General features: G+C 35.7%; 1 protein-coding gene across 1 annotated transcript; it reads right to left on the bottom strand.

The window, feature by feature from the left end:
- Positions 1 to 7,750: 7,750 nt before the first annotated feature.
- Positions 7,751 to 10,744, bottom strand: LOC107874875 (NAC domain-containing protein 71). Its single transcript, XM_016721582.2, has 4 exons — positions 10,087 to 10,744; positions 9,120 to 9,397; positions 8,711 to 9,031; positions 7,751 to 8,616 (listed from the first exon to the last, which is right to left on the bottom strand). The coding sequence occupies exons 1-4, from the start codon at positions 10,241 to 10,243 to the stop codon at positions 8,344 to 8,346; spliced, it is 1,029 nt and encodes a 342-aa protein (XP_016577068.2). The 5' UTR covers positions 10,244 to 10,744; the 3' UTR covers positions 7,751 to 8,343.
- Between the last annotated feature and the right edge of the window lie 4,366 nt (positions 10,745 to 15,110).

The following is a 15,110-nucleotide window of genomic DNA, read 5'->3' as shown; positions in this document are numbered from 1 at the left end:
CAACATCGGTGCCTTCTTCATTAGATTCTGATTTCAATGCTTTTAGTGCCTGAGATTTTCCTTTTTTTACCTCCATCTTCTCATGCCTTTGTTGCTTTTTAAGTTTATGAGTCTTTAGATTCCCAATGAGTTCATCCATGGAGAGATTTTTCAAGTTTCCAGCCTTAGTGATAGCATCCACTTTGCTTTTCTATGATTTAGGAAGATTCCCAAGGATATTTCTCACCAGTTTGTATAAAGGAATTACTTCTCCTAAGTAGTGCAACTCATTAGTGATAGAAGTAAACTTGGTATGCATCTCTTGAATAGTTTCTCCTTATTTCATTTTGAAGGTTTCATACTGAGTGGTTAGCATATCAACTTTTAAATCCTCCATGTCAGTGGTTTCTTTATGAGTTATCTTCAAGCAGTCCAGATTTCCTTAGCTATTTCACAAGCTGAAATCCTATTGTATTTATTTGGTCCTATGCCACAGACAATAAATTTCTTGGCTTTATAGTTTTTCTCAATTCTTTTCCTGTCTTCATCATTAAACTCCCTCCTACTTTTGATAACCATTCTTGTAACATCTCCTTCTTTGACTTCTTTTACAGGTACATGAGGACTATCAAGAATTATATCCATCAGCTTACTATCCTCATCCATAATGAAGACAAACATCCTCGTTTTCCACCACCCATAGTACTGTTCATTAAATCAAGGTAGTCTAGAGGTAGATTACCCTTCTTCCAGGTTTGGTGGAGAAGCCATGATAACCAAAACACTTTAGGTGTGAACCTTTTAGAGTGAATTGACTCTGATACCAATTATTGAAATCTTGAGGTTTGCACCACACAGTGAGGGACCAGGTCCCTTAAAATCAATCACAGGCAATCAACCAATAAAATGTAGAAAAACTAAAGGCAATGTAGGAAAGTAACAACACACAATATTTAACATGAAAACCTTCGTGCTTAAGGGGGAAAAGCACAACTTGCCCTCACAAGCACCTCAAAAGTTCACTATAATCAACCTCATGATTGCAGACTCGAACTTAAACCTAACTCTAGGTTCTTCTCGCTTGTAATACCTTTACTACAAGCTCATCTTGACAAATCTGCCAAGGCACTCTCTAAACTGATTAACTCTAATTAGTATCTCACTTAGGCAACTTTACCTAATAACTTCTCTCAACAAAAGAAAACACTACTCTTATATCATGAGTAGTTCAATTATAAATCAGGACTCACCCAAGACACTTTCTATTTAAGCACACATCAATAACTAAGAGCTTGAGCAGTGTTGAAATGTGGTTTTTGCTGCCTCTCTTCACTCTTTGTATTTGTCAAAAAACATTTGATTAAGAAGCATTTTTTTTCTTTTATAGATGAGGGATGATTAGAGCTGAAATATCATTGGACCAGGTGTCCTATTCAGTACAAGTAGCATCTGCAAGTTTGTTACACAAGAGGACAAAGCTATAAAAACACGTGTGCCAACTATACTGTACCATGAACATCCAGGGATCTAGTCTCTTACAGTTAGTTGTTAATCATAAAAACTAAATATAGCATGCAACAACACATAGCTTGGACAAATGGCAATGAAATAAGGTTTTTGGAAACAACTTGGTGAGAGAATCAGCCAGCTGGTTGGAGGTAAAAATGTGCTTAAAGGTAAGACGTTTGTCGGTAACCTATTGACGAACATAGTGGAAATCAATTGCTATATGCTTATATGGTTGTGAAGATTGTGGTTCTCACATAAGTAGGTGACACCAAGGTTGTCACCAAAAATGGTAGGTGGCATGAGAATTTTGACATGGAGTTCCTTGAGAAGATTTTTTCACCCATATAGTCTTAGCAACTGCATTAGCAACAACTCGATACTCTGCTTCAGTGGATGAGCGAACAATAGTATGTTATTTTTTTAATGACCAACTAACTAGAGTAAGACCAAGAAAAATAATAAGAACTATTGTAGAACTTCGATCAGTGAGGTTTCTAGCCCAACCAACATTAGAAAACACGAATAGATCAAGACTGGTGCTTGGGGAAATTCTAAGACCATAATTAGAAATACTTTTGAGACATCAAAGAGGCATTTAACGGCCCTTCAGTGAGCTTCAGATGGGTCATGCATAAACTGAGATAATTTATTCACAAAATAAGAAACATCAAGCCTAGCAAAAGATAAGTATTACAACTTTCCAATGACCTTCCTGTATTCAGTAGCATCATGAGATGAAGTACCATCATTTAGCATAAGACTTTGAGGAGAGATCATGGGCGTGGAAACACCATTATAGTCTTGCATCAAAAAGTCATGGAGAAGGTCAGACACATACGTTGCTTGTGAGAGCAGGAGGCCTTTTTCATCTCGGTGAACATCAACTCCAAAAAAGTAAGATAAGAGACCAAGATGTTTAAGGAAAAAATAACAAGACAAAGAAGAGATAACCTGATAAACCATTGATGAATTATTTCCTGTAAGGATGATGTCATCTACATAAACTAAAAGATACACAACACCATTAGAGTCATGGAAAACAAATAGAGAAGAATCCGAGTGAGACTTAATAAATTCCAAATAAAAAAGATAGGATGTTAGTTCATTGTACCAAGTGCGAGGCGCTTACTTGAGACCGTAGATAGCCTTACACAAATAATAAATATGTAATGGATTAGATGCATTCTCAAATCCAGGTGGTTGTTTCATAAAAACCTCTTCTTTAATATGCTTTGTAAAAAGGCATTGTTGACACCAATTGATGTAAAACCCAATTATTCTTAAATGCAAGAAAAGAAACAACATAAATGTTTGTTGGCTTGACAAATGGGATGAAAGTGTAGTGGTAATCAAGTCCTGGCCGCTGAGTGAACCCTTTGGCAACCAATCGAGCTTTGTACTTGTCAATTGAACCATTAGATTTCATTTTGATCTTGTAAGTCCAATTACAATCAACAACATTCTTATTAGGACCTTGAGTAACCAATTCCCATGTTTGATTTTGAATTAATGCATCAAATTTATCTTTCATAGCTGACTTCCACTCTGGGTGCTTTAGATCCTACTTGACGGTATGAGAAGCAACATTAGCAGAAAGCTATACAAAGTAATTGAATGGTCTCTTGGGGCAAAAAATATTATTTTGTGATCGAGTGGTTGGGTGATTTGGAGGAAGAGGTAGGGCCAGAGGAGGTGGGAAAAAACTTGTTGGTTATGTTGTAGAACTAAGGGGAAAATTGGTGTTTTATTTCAACGGTGGTAGGTGATCATATTGGGCGCTGTATTATGTGAAGAGACAAAATATTGGGGTTGCTGCAAAGAGGTAGGTGAACATGCGGGGGGCGCATAATTCTGGTCGAAGGAGACAGACTCACAAGCTTGGCCACTGGTAGGAGTATCTCAAACAGAAATAGGAAAAAAGTGGAGAAATATCAGGTAAAAGGGTTTGAGTATGTGAATCTGTAGGTGCGTGAACAACTTCTCATGTAAGCGTAAAAGACTTACTTTTAAGATGTAAGAATATTATGTGAAAGGGGAAAATATTTTCAAAAAACTTTACATGCGTAAGATTAAAAAACTTAGAGTTAATGGGATCAAAACATTGGTGCGCATAATGAACTTGAGAGAAGCCCAGATAGACACATGGAGTTGACCGAGGCTTAAGCTTATGGGTGGCGTAAGGCTTAAGCCATGAGTAACACAGGAAACCATACGTTCTAAGTGAATCGTATTTGGGTGTGACACCAAATAAATTTTCATATGGTGATGTATTGTGTAAGAGCAGTGTGGGTAATCGATTAATAAGATAGTTTGCATGTTGACAAGCAAACAACCAAAAATTGTCGATAGAAATATTTGGTGTAAAAGCGTTTTGGCAGTTTCAATAATATGCCGATGAAGATGCTCCACTATGGCCACTCTTTGAGGTGTATGAGGGGGTTATACAAGGTGTTCAATTCCATTTGAATTGAGATATGGATCAAGAATATTTTATTAACCTCCTCTATTAGTATAAAGAGAGACAATTTTCTTCTTAAAATATTTTTTCAATAAAGGATGAAACTTGTAAAAAATGTCTCGAACCTCATGTTTGTTTTTAAGAGTGTACAACCAAATATACTTGGTGTACGGATTAATGAAAACACAATAATATTATTTTTTATCAATTGGAAAAACTGACGATGGACCCCACAAGTCACTAAAAAGTATTTGTAGCGATGCGGTACTAACTAGAGACAAGAATTGAATGGAAAATATTGAAATTTATTAGAACAACAAAAGTTATAGAAAGTAAACTTGTTCAATGATGAAACTGGGAGAGAGTTTATTCACAATGAAGTTCAATATTCTTGAATGGGGATGGCCAAGGCGACAGTGCCAAACTTAGCGAGGAACTGTTGTGGTGGAAACTCGAACAGTAGGCTTATTAACTATAAAATTGGGCCATTCATATAGTCCATTTCTATTCCATCTGGATACTAGGGGATCCGTTTTCAAGTCCTTCACAAAGAAAGAAAATGAGAAAAATTCAATGGAGGTCAAATTATCTTGACAAAATTTTGACACAAAAAGAATATTTTATTTGATAGCAGGTACACAAAAAGTATCAGTCAGTCAAAAAGAATTATTGATGCAACTAATTCAATAGAACCATGATGAATAATTGAGATTCTTTTACCATCGCCCATAGTTATTCCCTCTAAACCATGATATTCTTCAAGATTGATAGGCTTTGTTGTCATATGATGAGTACCACCGGAGTCGACAATTCATTGATTTTCTACAGCTTGGTTACCTAAAAGAAATATTTTCCTTTGCCTCTAAGTGATTGTGAGACTGTAACTAACAAACATTTGCAGTATGACCTTGTTTGTTGCATAACTGACAATGAACAAGGTTATTGGTGTAACGCCCTTGTGCAGGAGAATTTGTACGATTTCTCGAACACCATTATGAGTTGTTGTTGGGTTGATGAGCAGTGCGATTGTTGGTATTGGTGGATCTGTTGTGATTTACCGTAGCAACAGTTACTGCACTAGTTTCTTTCATGGGAAAAGACATGTTTCCCCCTAAAGTTGACACCAAAACTCACTCTAGCCTTTAAACTTAACCTGTAATTATTTACCCCCCTAAACAACTTCTATATGAATTTTTTACCACCCTCAAAAAATTATCCTCTCTCACTATGGAGAGTGCATCACACTCACGCCACGTTGGATCCACATCAAAACCATATAAGTAAATTATTTTTTTAAAAAATAATATATATATATATATATTATTTTATATATATATATATTTTAATATTATTTAAAAAGTAATATATATATATATATATATAAATATATAGAGAACAAAAAAAAATCCCCCACCCCACAAACCCCGCAGCTCCCCCCTCCTCCCCCGATGTTGCTGAGTCCCCACCCCAACGCCCCCATCCCACTCCAAAAACCCCCCAGCTCCCCCCTCCAACATTGGTAAGTCCCCCCTTTCCAATTCAATGTTCGAAGAAATTCGTGATAGCAAAAAGAAATTATCAGGTGATTGTTTGGAATCATTGATATGTTTGAAAAATGCTCTTGAATCTATTAAGGAGTTGCTTAAATTTGGTAGTGAAGGTAGCAAGATTTATCTGGTACATATGTTTAATTATTTGTACTTGCTTTCTATAGCTTATATTTTTTTGATTGAATTTGTGTTTTACTTGCTTGTTGTTGTTTGGTTTAGAAACAAGTTTGTTGGATTGATGTTTTTATGTTTGATTTGTGTTTTTTCTTGTGTCATCTTTTTGAAATTAAAATCAAGTTTAGTGAGTTGAACTTTTTTGGTTTGACTTGTGTTTTGCTTGTTTTTGTTGTTTGAAAGGGAAAGCAAGTTCGGACAGGTCAGTTTTTTTTCATTTGATTTGTGTTTTCCTTGCCTTGTGGTGTTGGAAAGTAAAAGCAAGCTCGTTCAATTTTTTTTTTTTGGATTTAATTTATGTTTTACTTGTTTGGTGTTATTTGAAAGAAAAAGACATGGATGGTGGGGTATGAGGAAGGAGAAGACTCAGGGATGGGGGGTGAGGAAGAAGAAGACATGGGGGTGGTGGGGTGTGAGGAAGAAGGAAAAAAAATAATGGTTGAAAATTTTAAAGTGGGTCCCACTTAATTTTTTATAATTTTTGTTACTGAAAGACGCTTTAAATTTTTTTTTATTTTATTTTGCCACGTCAGTCGTTATGGGAGAAAAATAATACATTTTAAAGTTCATAAGGGGGTAAATAATTACAAGTTAAGTTTAATGGCTAAAGTGAGTTTTGGTGACAACTTTAGGGGGAAAACATGTCTTTTCCGTTCTTTCTTCAATTCCTCATGTCTAAGAATATAGTCAATTAGTTTCGCATACAACTCATCATACGAGATGATGAAATCTCTTGCTCGAATTACAGCGAAAATCTCACGAAAATCTGACCCAAGACCACTTAGAATTTTCACTACCAACTCATCATTGGTGACTGTAGCACTAGCGGTGGAAAGCTCGTTACAGATAGAGCGCACTTGATAGAGATAATCAGCTACTGGCTATGAATCTTTTGATAGGCGTGCGAGCTGGTCACGAAGGGTAAAAATTCATGTTTGGGACTTGTTGGCATAAGCAAGATGAAGGGAGTCCCAAGCAAGTTTAGCAGTGGAGGCAGCAGCTACAGTTGCAGTAATTATTGAATTAACATAAGCCATTATGGTATTCTGGATCAATTGATCTTGGCGAAACCAGATGCTATATTCTGGGTTCGCCACTTGTCTGCTATTTTTTGTGATAGTGGCCAAAGGAGCGGGAGAAGAGCCATCAAAATGGTCGAACAGATTGTGCCCTGATACAAGCCTAAAGTGCATAAGGATTGCAAGGACTTCTCAAAGAAAGAAGCTTTGGAATTTACAAGTACTAGAAGACCCTTTTGGAGACATTACAAAGCCTTGTTCAAATGAAGAGAGAAGGAGGAATTCCTACAACACATAGGCTCCTATTCATTAAGGGCATTCTTGTCTTTTAATGACTTATTTTTACACTCCAAAGGAGCACCCTTCATTAAGGGTATTTTGGTCATTGGTTGTAATAAGTATAAATAGACCCTTTAGCTTGTATTTTCGTTAGACTTTGATGAAATTGGATATTATTCTTAGATTGTAGCTTTAATCTTGTAGTTTTAGCTCTCAAACCCGAAATTGGTTCCTTGAATACATTTGAAGTTAGGGTTTCACTTGTATTGGGAAATTTGGCAAGAAAGGTGTGCTTGAGGAAGAGTGTTTCCTTTGGGTCACCTAAGAGAGTGGTTTGATCTTACATTGATGATATGTGTTTGAAGGTTTGATACACCTTCTAGTGCTATTCATTGGTGGAAGTGAGGTCTCTCTATCTATCTTTAATTTTATGCAATTCTTCTTCTTCATCTCCTTTTAGTATGTTGTTTTCTCTTTGTGAACTTGCTGATTTTTGTTCCTTTAGTGTCCATTTCTTGTTGGCTATCATGCCCCGCATGAGCATCGAAATCTGGGTCTTCCATGTATAGAAGTTATGGCTGCCAACAAGCTTTATTCAGCAGCTGGGACACAGGATTAAACTGAACAACAACGTTAGAGTTGCTGCTAGTGGCTGAGTCCACATTCCACACATTCTCAGCCATGTTAAGAGTGAGTTTATGGTGGTAGACAGATGATCGAAAAAAAAAAACTCAGAAGATTTAAGGGGAGTTCTCTGATACCATATAATGACTTGAGCAAGATGAAGCAAAAGATACTTTTATTAATCAATGATAAACTGAAATATATAAACAAAAAAAATAATGGATACAATAGAGTCCCTCCTACGATGGACACTACCCAAATATCAGGGAATATTTAAAATTAAACTCCTAAAATAGTGGAAACAAAATACTAAACTACTTATGCAACAGTAACATTAAGAAAACACAGTAATAAACAATGTTCTAATACATACATGGAATTGATTAGAATGAGAACATTGATACATATCAGGATGGGGGGCATAATTCTATCTAAAGAGGTTCGGTGACTAACTTGACCATTTCCTGGTGGGATCGCTAAAAATGATCATCACTGGGTATCTCATACTTCAATTGACAAAACACTAGCTAGATTTAATTAAACTTAGGAAACTAAACTTGAAGATACTGTAATTAGATCGAATGATTCATAGACAAACATTAAAAGCTGTTGTCTTCTTAGTAGACACTTGCATCAGACTGCTTAAATTATCTTTCCTGTGGCCATAAAAGATAAGATTTCCCAAAATCCCAATTTCACTACTCTGTTGTGTATTAAAGCTAACACTAGACCTGTTTTGCTAAAATGTTCATCAGAAGGGATTTGCGTTGCCCAATGAGTCGTTCTGGTTATAACCATTATCTGAAATATCCTCGTTGCCATAGAACTTCATGTAGCTTTCATGGACCGAGAATGGAGATACACAGCCATAGCCATTGAGATCACCAGAAAGTACAACTTCCCCTCCAAAATTCGGGAAAGATGAACTTGATGTGAAGTCATATTGATCACTTGGCAGACATGAGGTCGAGTTTGAGAACACATGCGAATAGTTTCCAGATATACTTCTTCCTTGAGGACATTCCTGTATCCAGCCACCAAAAAATAACTATGAAGTTTTACAAAAGAACTGAGTGAAAACATGAGTCAATGCAGAGAAAAAGGAACAACATCAACACCTTTGAAGGATCAAGAATCATATTTTGGGACATCCAGATGTTTGCAGCATTAGTCCGCATTGCAGAATCATAGTTGCCAATTTGTGTTGTCTGATAAGGTGAATTAACAGGAGTCGAATAGTTGCTGTCACTGGACATGTATGTAGTTTGAGTTGGTATGTCATCAGAAAGGACAAGGGGTTCATTTGAGGCTACTGCTGAGGTAAAAGCTTCGTTGCTAGAACTGCATTCAACCTGCTTAAAAGTTGTTGCTCCATGAACATCACTCATCTTCGATGAAATGTTTTTTCTCTTGGTGACACGACAAAGAGCAAAAGGCCCCTGAATACATCAAATAGCACTTATATCATGGTTATTTCTTGCAATTTTGATTAACTTGAAGAACATTTTGTTGACATTCGTCAATTACCTGGAAACTAGGAGTGCCTTGTGAAGCATCATCACAGAGACGATATTCATGCATTACCCAATCAGTTCTATCCCCTAGTGGAGCTCTTCCACGGTAAAAAACTAGTGTCTTCCTGTATCCTACAACTGCAGGCTTACATACAACTTTCCTGTCTTTCCCTGTGGCTTTCCAGTATCCAGATTTAGTGGCTCGATTGGTTCGTGAGCCATTCGGGTACTTCTTGTCCCGAGAGCAGAAGAAGTACCACTCCATGTCACGTTTTGGCAGGAAAGATTTTTCTGCATCTCAAAGATATGATTAATCACCAGTATCCAGAAATATCAACTTCAGAATAAGCAAGTATGAACCAGCTAAAACAAAAAGGCATTAGGAGTGATTTCACTAATTTCCTATGTAGTCGGGGGCAGACAACATTGGCCATAAACTTTGGATCATTAAAAAGCCCTTCGCCCTTAATAACATAATCATTTAAGTAGGTTTCAACCTCACTTCTAAAGATGTCGTAAATATCCTGAATATCTGCACTTATATATAAATCACACTCTTCTTCTTTACCCACGATATCAGGCATAAGATTTTATCTTTAGCAAGTTTAAAATCTAATAAGAAATAACTCATGATCTGATAACCACTAGCTGAAGCATTTCTGAATCTTTTAGACATGTTTTTTTTCTTTTGATATGTGGTTAGGGTGTGAGTGTCTAAATAGAGATGCCCCACACAGAACTCCATCTTGTGACGAGACAAAAAGATTAGATATTCTATAAAGCAACAACTTTTGCAGTAACAACTTATTTCAGTTCAAGTTGTCATGAAACAGAAAATGCACCAACACAATCAATCAAATGAAACATCATACATGAAGGTAATGACTTGTCCACCATGAACTTTCTTGGCAGATATTTTTGTGTTGTGAAATTCGTCGAGGATATCATACGAAAAAGCTAAGGTGATCAAGAATGTATACCTGGAAGGTCCCATGGATCAAACTTGTACAAGTCAATTACTGGAATGACTTCCAACTCAATTTCAAGTTCATCAGTTTTCCTTTTCAGGTAATATCCAACCAATTCCTCATCAGTTGGATGGAAACGAAATCCTGGAGGTAGTGATATTCCTGCCATCAAAGTAAATGTTCCAACTGCTAACTATAACACAAATTACAAAACACCAGGCAGAAACCTCAACAGATGCAATATAAAAATTTAGCTAAGTGCCCCAACTGTACCTATTGAAAATTTGAAATATCCAAAAATAAAAACTTTTGGCTGCACTGAATTTTGTCTCAAGAATTGTGATAAAATTCCACAAAATGTACCCCTGGGATAACACAATCATCTTCCAGGGAAAAAAAATATATTCAAACTGCCTTTTTTTGCAAAAAGTTTTGAATTGAAAGGAAATTCTAGTGGAATTAGAATAGTAGAAGCCAAGAAATGTCACAATATGATTGGTCAATACTTATAAAAGGGATCTTTTTCTAGTAAAAACAAGCCTAAACAGTTTAAAATTACAAAATTGAGTGATCAAAGTCCAAAAATGGAAACCAGAGAAAGCTTTTTTAGTGAGGAATACTTAGTTTAGAAATATGAAGAGGATGTGAAGTTTGTGTAGAGTAAAAATAGAGGAGCACCAATGAGCTTTTATAGGCCATGGACAAGCAAAAAAGTTGCAAAAATATGATAACCGAAAGATATGTAGCTTGTCTAGGCTTACCTTCAAATTCCACAAGAATGACCCCACCAGAAAAACGTTCACACTAAAACCAATTACTCTTTCAGTTTTAATTTATTTGACTTGATTCGAAAAAACTAATTAATGTCCCATATAAATTCAAATTTATCGGAACACATTAGTTTAATTTTTATATAGATCAGTAGAAGTGCACTAGAGTGGCAACAATTAGCAGGTTTGAATCCATAATTTTAGAAATACGATAATTTAATGTTAATAACTTAAAGATGAAATCGACAAAATTAAACTCTGATTAGTGTTAGGACTATAGAGTATTATTAATTCAAATACTTTGGTCAAGGGTCTTTCCCTACTAGTCTTGGACTCCTGTATTCCTTCCACATCATCATGAGTTGGACAAAACTACTTTTTGGTTGATTTAATGGGGAGTGATTTTGTCATGGTATGGCCCAATGTTCGAAAAGAATAGGTCCTTAAAGTGTTTGCTGAGTTTATCGACACTTTTGGGTAGTCATCAAAGAGTACAGCTAGTGCAAACTCTTATTCTGATTTTGTCAATGTACTTTTTTGTTATGGATCAATTGAATTGTGGATGTTCATTTATTATTTTGACATTCTTTGAAGAAGCTTTTGAATAGATTGCAAGTAGTTCTGTAACTAGCTTGGTGGAAAACACTACATATAACTTATAAGTAGCTTTACAAGCAATTTTCCGAAGTAGTTTTATGAAACTTTCTGAGGTGGCTTACAAAATAGCCTGCAAATAACTTTGCAAGTAGCTTCTGTTCTTGATTTTGTACGGGTCAGTCTTAAGTTGTCGAATGACTGAACGTATTTTGGCAATTCATGGTGGAGTACTAGTACGACAAGGTTCTCATCGGTGTCATCAAGCCATGTTTCGATACCTCTGCTGGAAAAAAAGTTTTATTCGAAAATCTCCATATCTATGCTGATTTTCAAATCCTTGGTGATTTCGTTGATTACTACATCCTGCAAATAAAGGGTTAATCCAATTTATTTTCTATAGCAATTTCAACCGAAATAAAATCTCAGCCTTCCCCCTCTCCCCAACCTACCTCGCCCAACTTCTTTTTCTACATTTTATTGCCACTACCTGAAGTTCGTTGTTTTCAGACTTCCAAAGTACTTGGAATGTAGCCAGGAAACACCGTTTCCGATGGCCTGAAATCTCGGGATTGTTATTCTTATCCCACCAATCAAATGAATGCAGACGACCTGAAATTCCATAATCTCATATTTTATTATGGATTATTATCCTATATCCCATAATCCCACCAACCAAATGAATGCAGATGACCTGAAAAGGTTGGGCAAGGTTTTAATATAATAAAGTTGAGATTTTACAGTTGCAAGGAAATGATAAAAACTGTGAAATGGAACTTTAAAAAGACTAGCTTTAAATTTGAGTTCTCATAGGAGCGGATTATATTCCCCTTAATTAAGTTTTAAGTTTACTTTCTATTGGTATTATTAGTCTACCATGCTACTGATGGACTTCTGGCTGTTTGTTATTTTAGTATAACCTTTTATAGGATGGTCCCCTAGACCCCTACTCTCATTATCCTCAAGAAAAAGTTTTAGATTCTGTGATTAATTATTTGATCTCATAATAAGATTTACACTTGCTTTAATCCTTTTCACACTTCAAAAAAAAAAAAAAAAAAAAAAAAAAAGATGAAAGCTAGAACACGTCAGAAATTTTCTCAGGCTGTCTTCTAAATCTAAAAGTACTACATTCGCAACTACAATTACCTGTTGTGATGCGCACTAGCTAAACAATAACAACATACCAGTGACAATATACACTAACTAAAGTAGTAATCTTCCTGTTATAAACTATATGGTTACTACCTTAAAGCATACTTATTATTAGTTCCATACATACTTTGAAGAAAACTAGTTAGCTCATCAAGAAAAGTAAGTAGTACAAGAAATGAGCTTGGCAAGTTGGGAATATTTTCTTGTTTTTCCGTTTCTGAAAAAGCCAAATTATTAGGGAATTAAAGCTGTAGCCTTGTACGTACATACATGGAGAATGTACAGTACTTCCTCCGTCCATCTTTACCTGTTCACTTTCCTATTGACGCAGGGATTAAAAAGAAGTAAATGATAGGTGTAGTTTTATCATATTACTCCTTGAATATAATAAATTGAATATCTTGAGAAATACATTAGATAATGAATTACATTTAATTAATGCGAAGGTATATATGATGAGTATAAATAGATAAATTATCCTTTGATTTTATAAATTGAACAAGTATTGTTGGACATCTCAAAATAGAAATGTGGACAAGTAAAGATGGACGGAGGGAGTAGCTTCTACTGTATTAATAATGGGAACGTTAATTAAAGAATCAGACTTAAAACCAAACAAGCCATCTACGTATATGATCATCCTTTGGTTTCTACTATAGTATTTTTATGGAGGAAAAAGGAAAACTATAATCATGGTAATCATCCTATTTTGGTTATCATAATTCTTTTGCTTGACAGAGATTCAGAGTCAATTATGTTGGGTTCATAGTATATGAAAGAAGTGTGAATGAAAAAATGGAGAGTAAAATGGTGGAGGGAAGGAGATACTAAAATGGAAAGTGTACTCCCAAATTAGAAAGTTTACTCTTTCTCTCCCATTGGTGGAAGAAGAGAACTTGGAGGTGTTTATAATCAAGAACACTTACTCCACATGGTAAGCGAGACAAGAAATAAGAGATGCATTGCGCCGTCGTCGTCGCTCGCTCGGCTTCGGATTTGGAAAATGATCGATGAGATCTATCTTTTTGGACAATCTTTATTTGACGAAATCTGATCAATGACAAAAACGCAGGAAAGGTTATACCTTTTAAATGAACCATTGCCACTTTTCAGAAGAGGCATCTTGTGGTTATATAAATCTGCTTTCATCCACAGGTTTTGGTACGAAAATTTCAGAATAAAAATATTTTTCTTGTCTTAAAAATATTCTGTGTGATCACTCAAAACGTTCAGTGAGTTCGAAGATATTCCAATTGTTTGAGGTACCGCTATAGTTGGTCTGTTTGGCCATTTTATCCTGGGAGGAAAAATTCCACAACCTCGGGTACAGTGAGGGGAATTATTTCCTTAAGGAAACTCCGTGAATTTGGACGACTTGGCCATTTCTGTTTCATCTTTATTTCTAAAAATAAAATACACCTCTTAGAAAGAGTATTTTGATCTTGTGTTGAGGGTATTTACTGTACTTCATTGTGTTCTTGTTTTTAAACATAGAACTAAAGTTGAAGTTGTTGTTCTACATATATAGATTCTGTGTACCCGAGAAAAACATTGAAAAATAACAATCTTAAGAAAATAATTCAGAATCTGTATACTTGTTTTTGGAGATTAAAGCTTTAGGCTTTCTACTCCGTTTGAATTTAACTAGTGATTAAAAGACAAAAAATCTTCATCACAAGTTTAAAATTCACTCGGTTGACAATTGAAAGTAACAAAAACTTCATTGTTAACTAGAAACAAGAAGTGTTTAAAATTGTTGCAACTTTTTAATAAGTATATTGTTATACTAAATTTACTGTCTTGTGGTGACAGAAAAAGGACAACTAAAAGTCAAATGCATGATGATGCTACGACTGTGGAGGTGACTAGCATTGCTACGACAAGCCGCGCAAATGCTCCGCAACATATAGCACCTGCGGAAAAGTTTAAAAAGTTTGCGAGCATCGACTTTAAGAGATGGCAGCAAAAGATGTTTTTTTACCTCACCACTTTGTGTCTGCAATGGTTCACTAGTAAAGACGCTCCTGAGGTGCCCGAGGGAACCTCGGACAACGAGCGTTTCGTAATTATAGAAGCTTGGAAACATTCAAACTTTCTTTGCAGGAATTATCTTCTGAGTGGTCTCCAAGACGACCTTTACAATGTTTATAGTGGAACTAAGACATCGAAGGAATTGTGGGGGGCACTTGAACTAAAATATAAGACGGAGGATGCGGGAATTAAGAAATTCCTTGTTGCAAGGTTCATGGACTTTAAGATAATAGATAGCAAATCAGTTGTCTCTCAAGCGCAGAAATTACAAGTTATCATCCACGATCTCCTAGCGGAAGGTTTGATTGAGAATGATGTTTTCCAAGTAGAAGCGATAATTGAGAAGCTACCACCGATGTAAAAAGACTTCAAAAACTACTTGAAGCATAAACGCAAGGAGATGACTGTCGAAGATCTTATTGTCCGACTGCGTATTGAAGAGGACAATAAAGCTGCCGAGAGAAGGTCAAAAGGGAATTCTACAAT

The sequence above is a fragment of the Capsicum annuum genome, chromosome 6 (genome assembly GCF_002878395.1).
Source record: "Capsicum annuum cultivar UCD-10X-F1 chromosome 6, UCD10Xv1.1, whole genome shotgun sequence".
NCBI classification, from domain to species: domain Eukaryota; kingdom Viridiplantae; phylum Streptophyta; class Magnoliopsida; order Solanales; family Solanaceae; genus Capsicum; species Capsicum annuum.
Note: the sequence above shows the minus strand (reverse complement) of the source record. Positions and strands in the feature narration are given on the sequence as shown.

Coding starts and splice junctions, on each gene's coding strand:
- LOC107874875 (XM_016721582.2), bottom strand. CDS start 10,243: ATGGCAGGAATATCACTACCTCCAGGATTTCGTTTCCATCCAACTGAT. Junction 9,032..9,119: donor AAGGCACTCCTAGTTTCCAG/GTAATTGACGAA, acceptor TGATGTATTCAG/GGGCCTTTTGCTCTTTGTCG. Junction 8,617..8,710: donor TGATTCTTGATCCTTCAAAG/GTGTTGATGTTG, acceptor GGCTGGATACAG/GAATGTCCTCAAGGAAGAAG.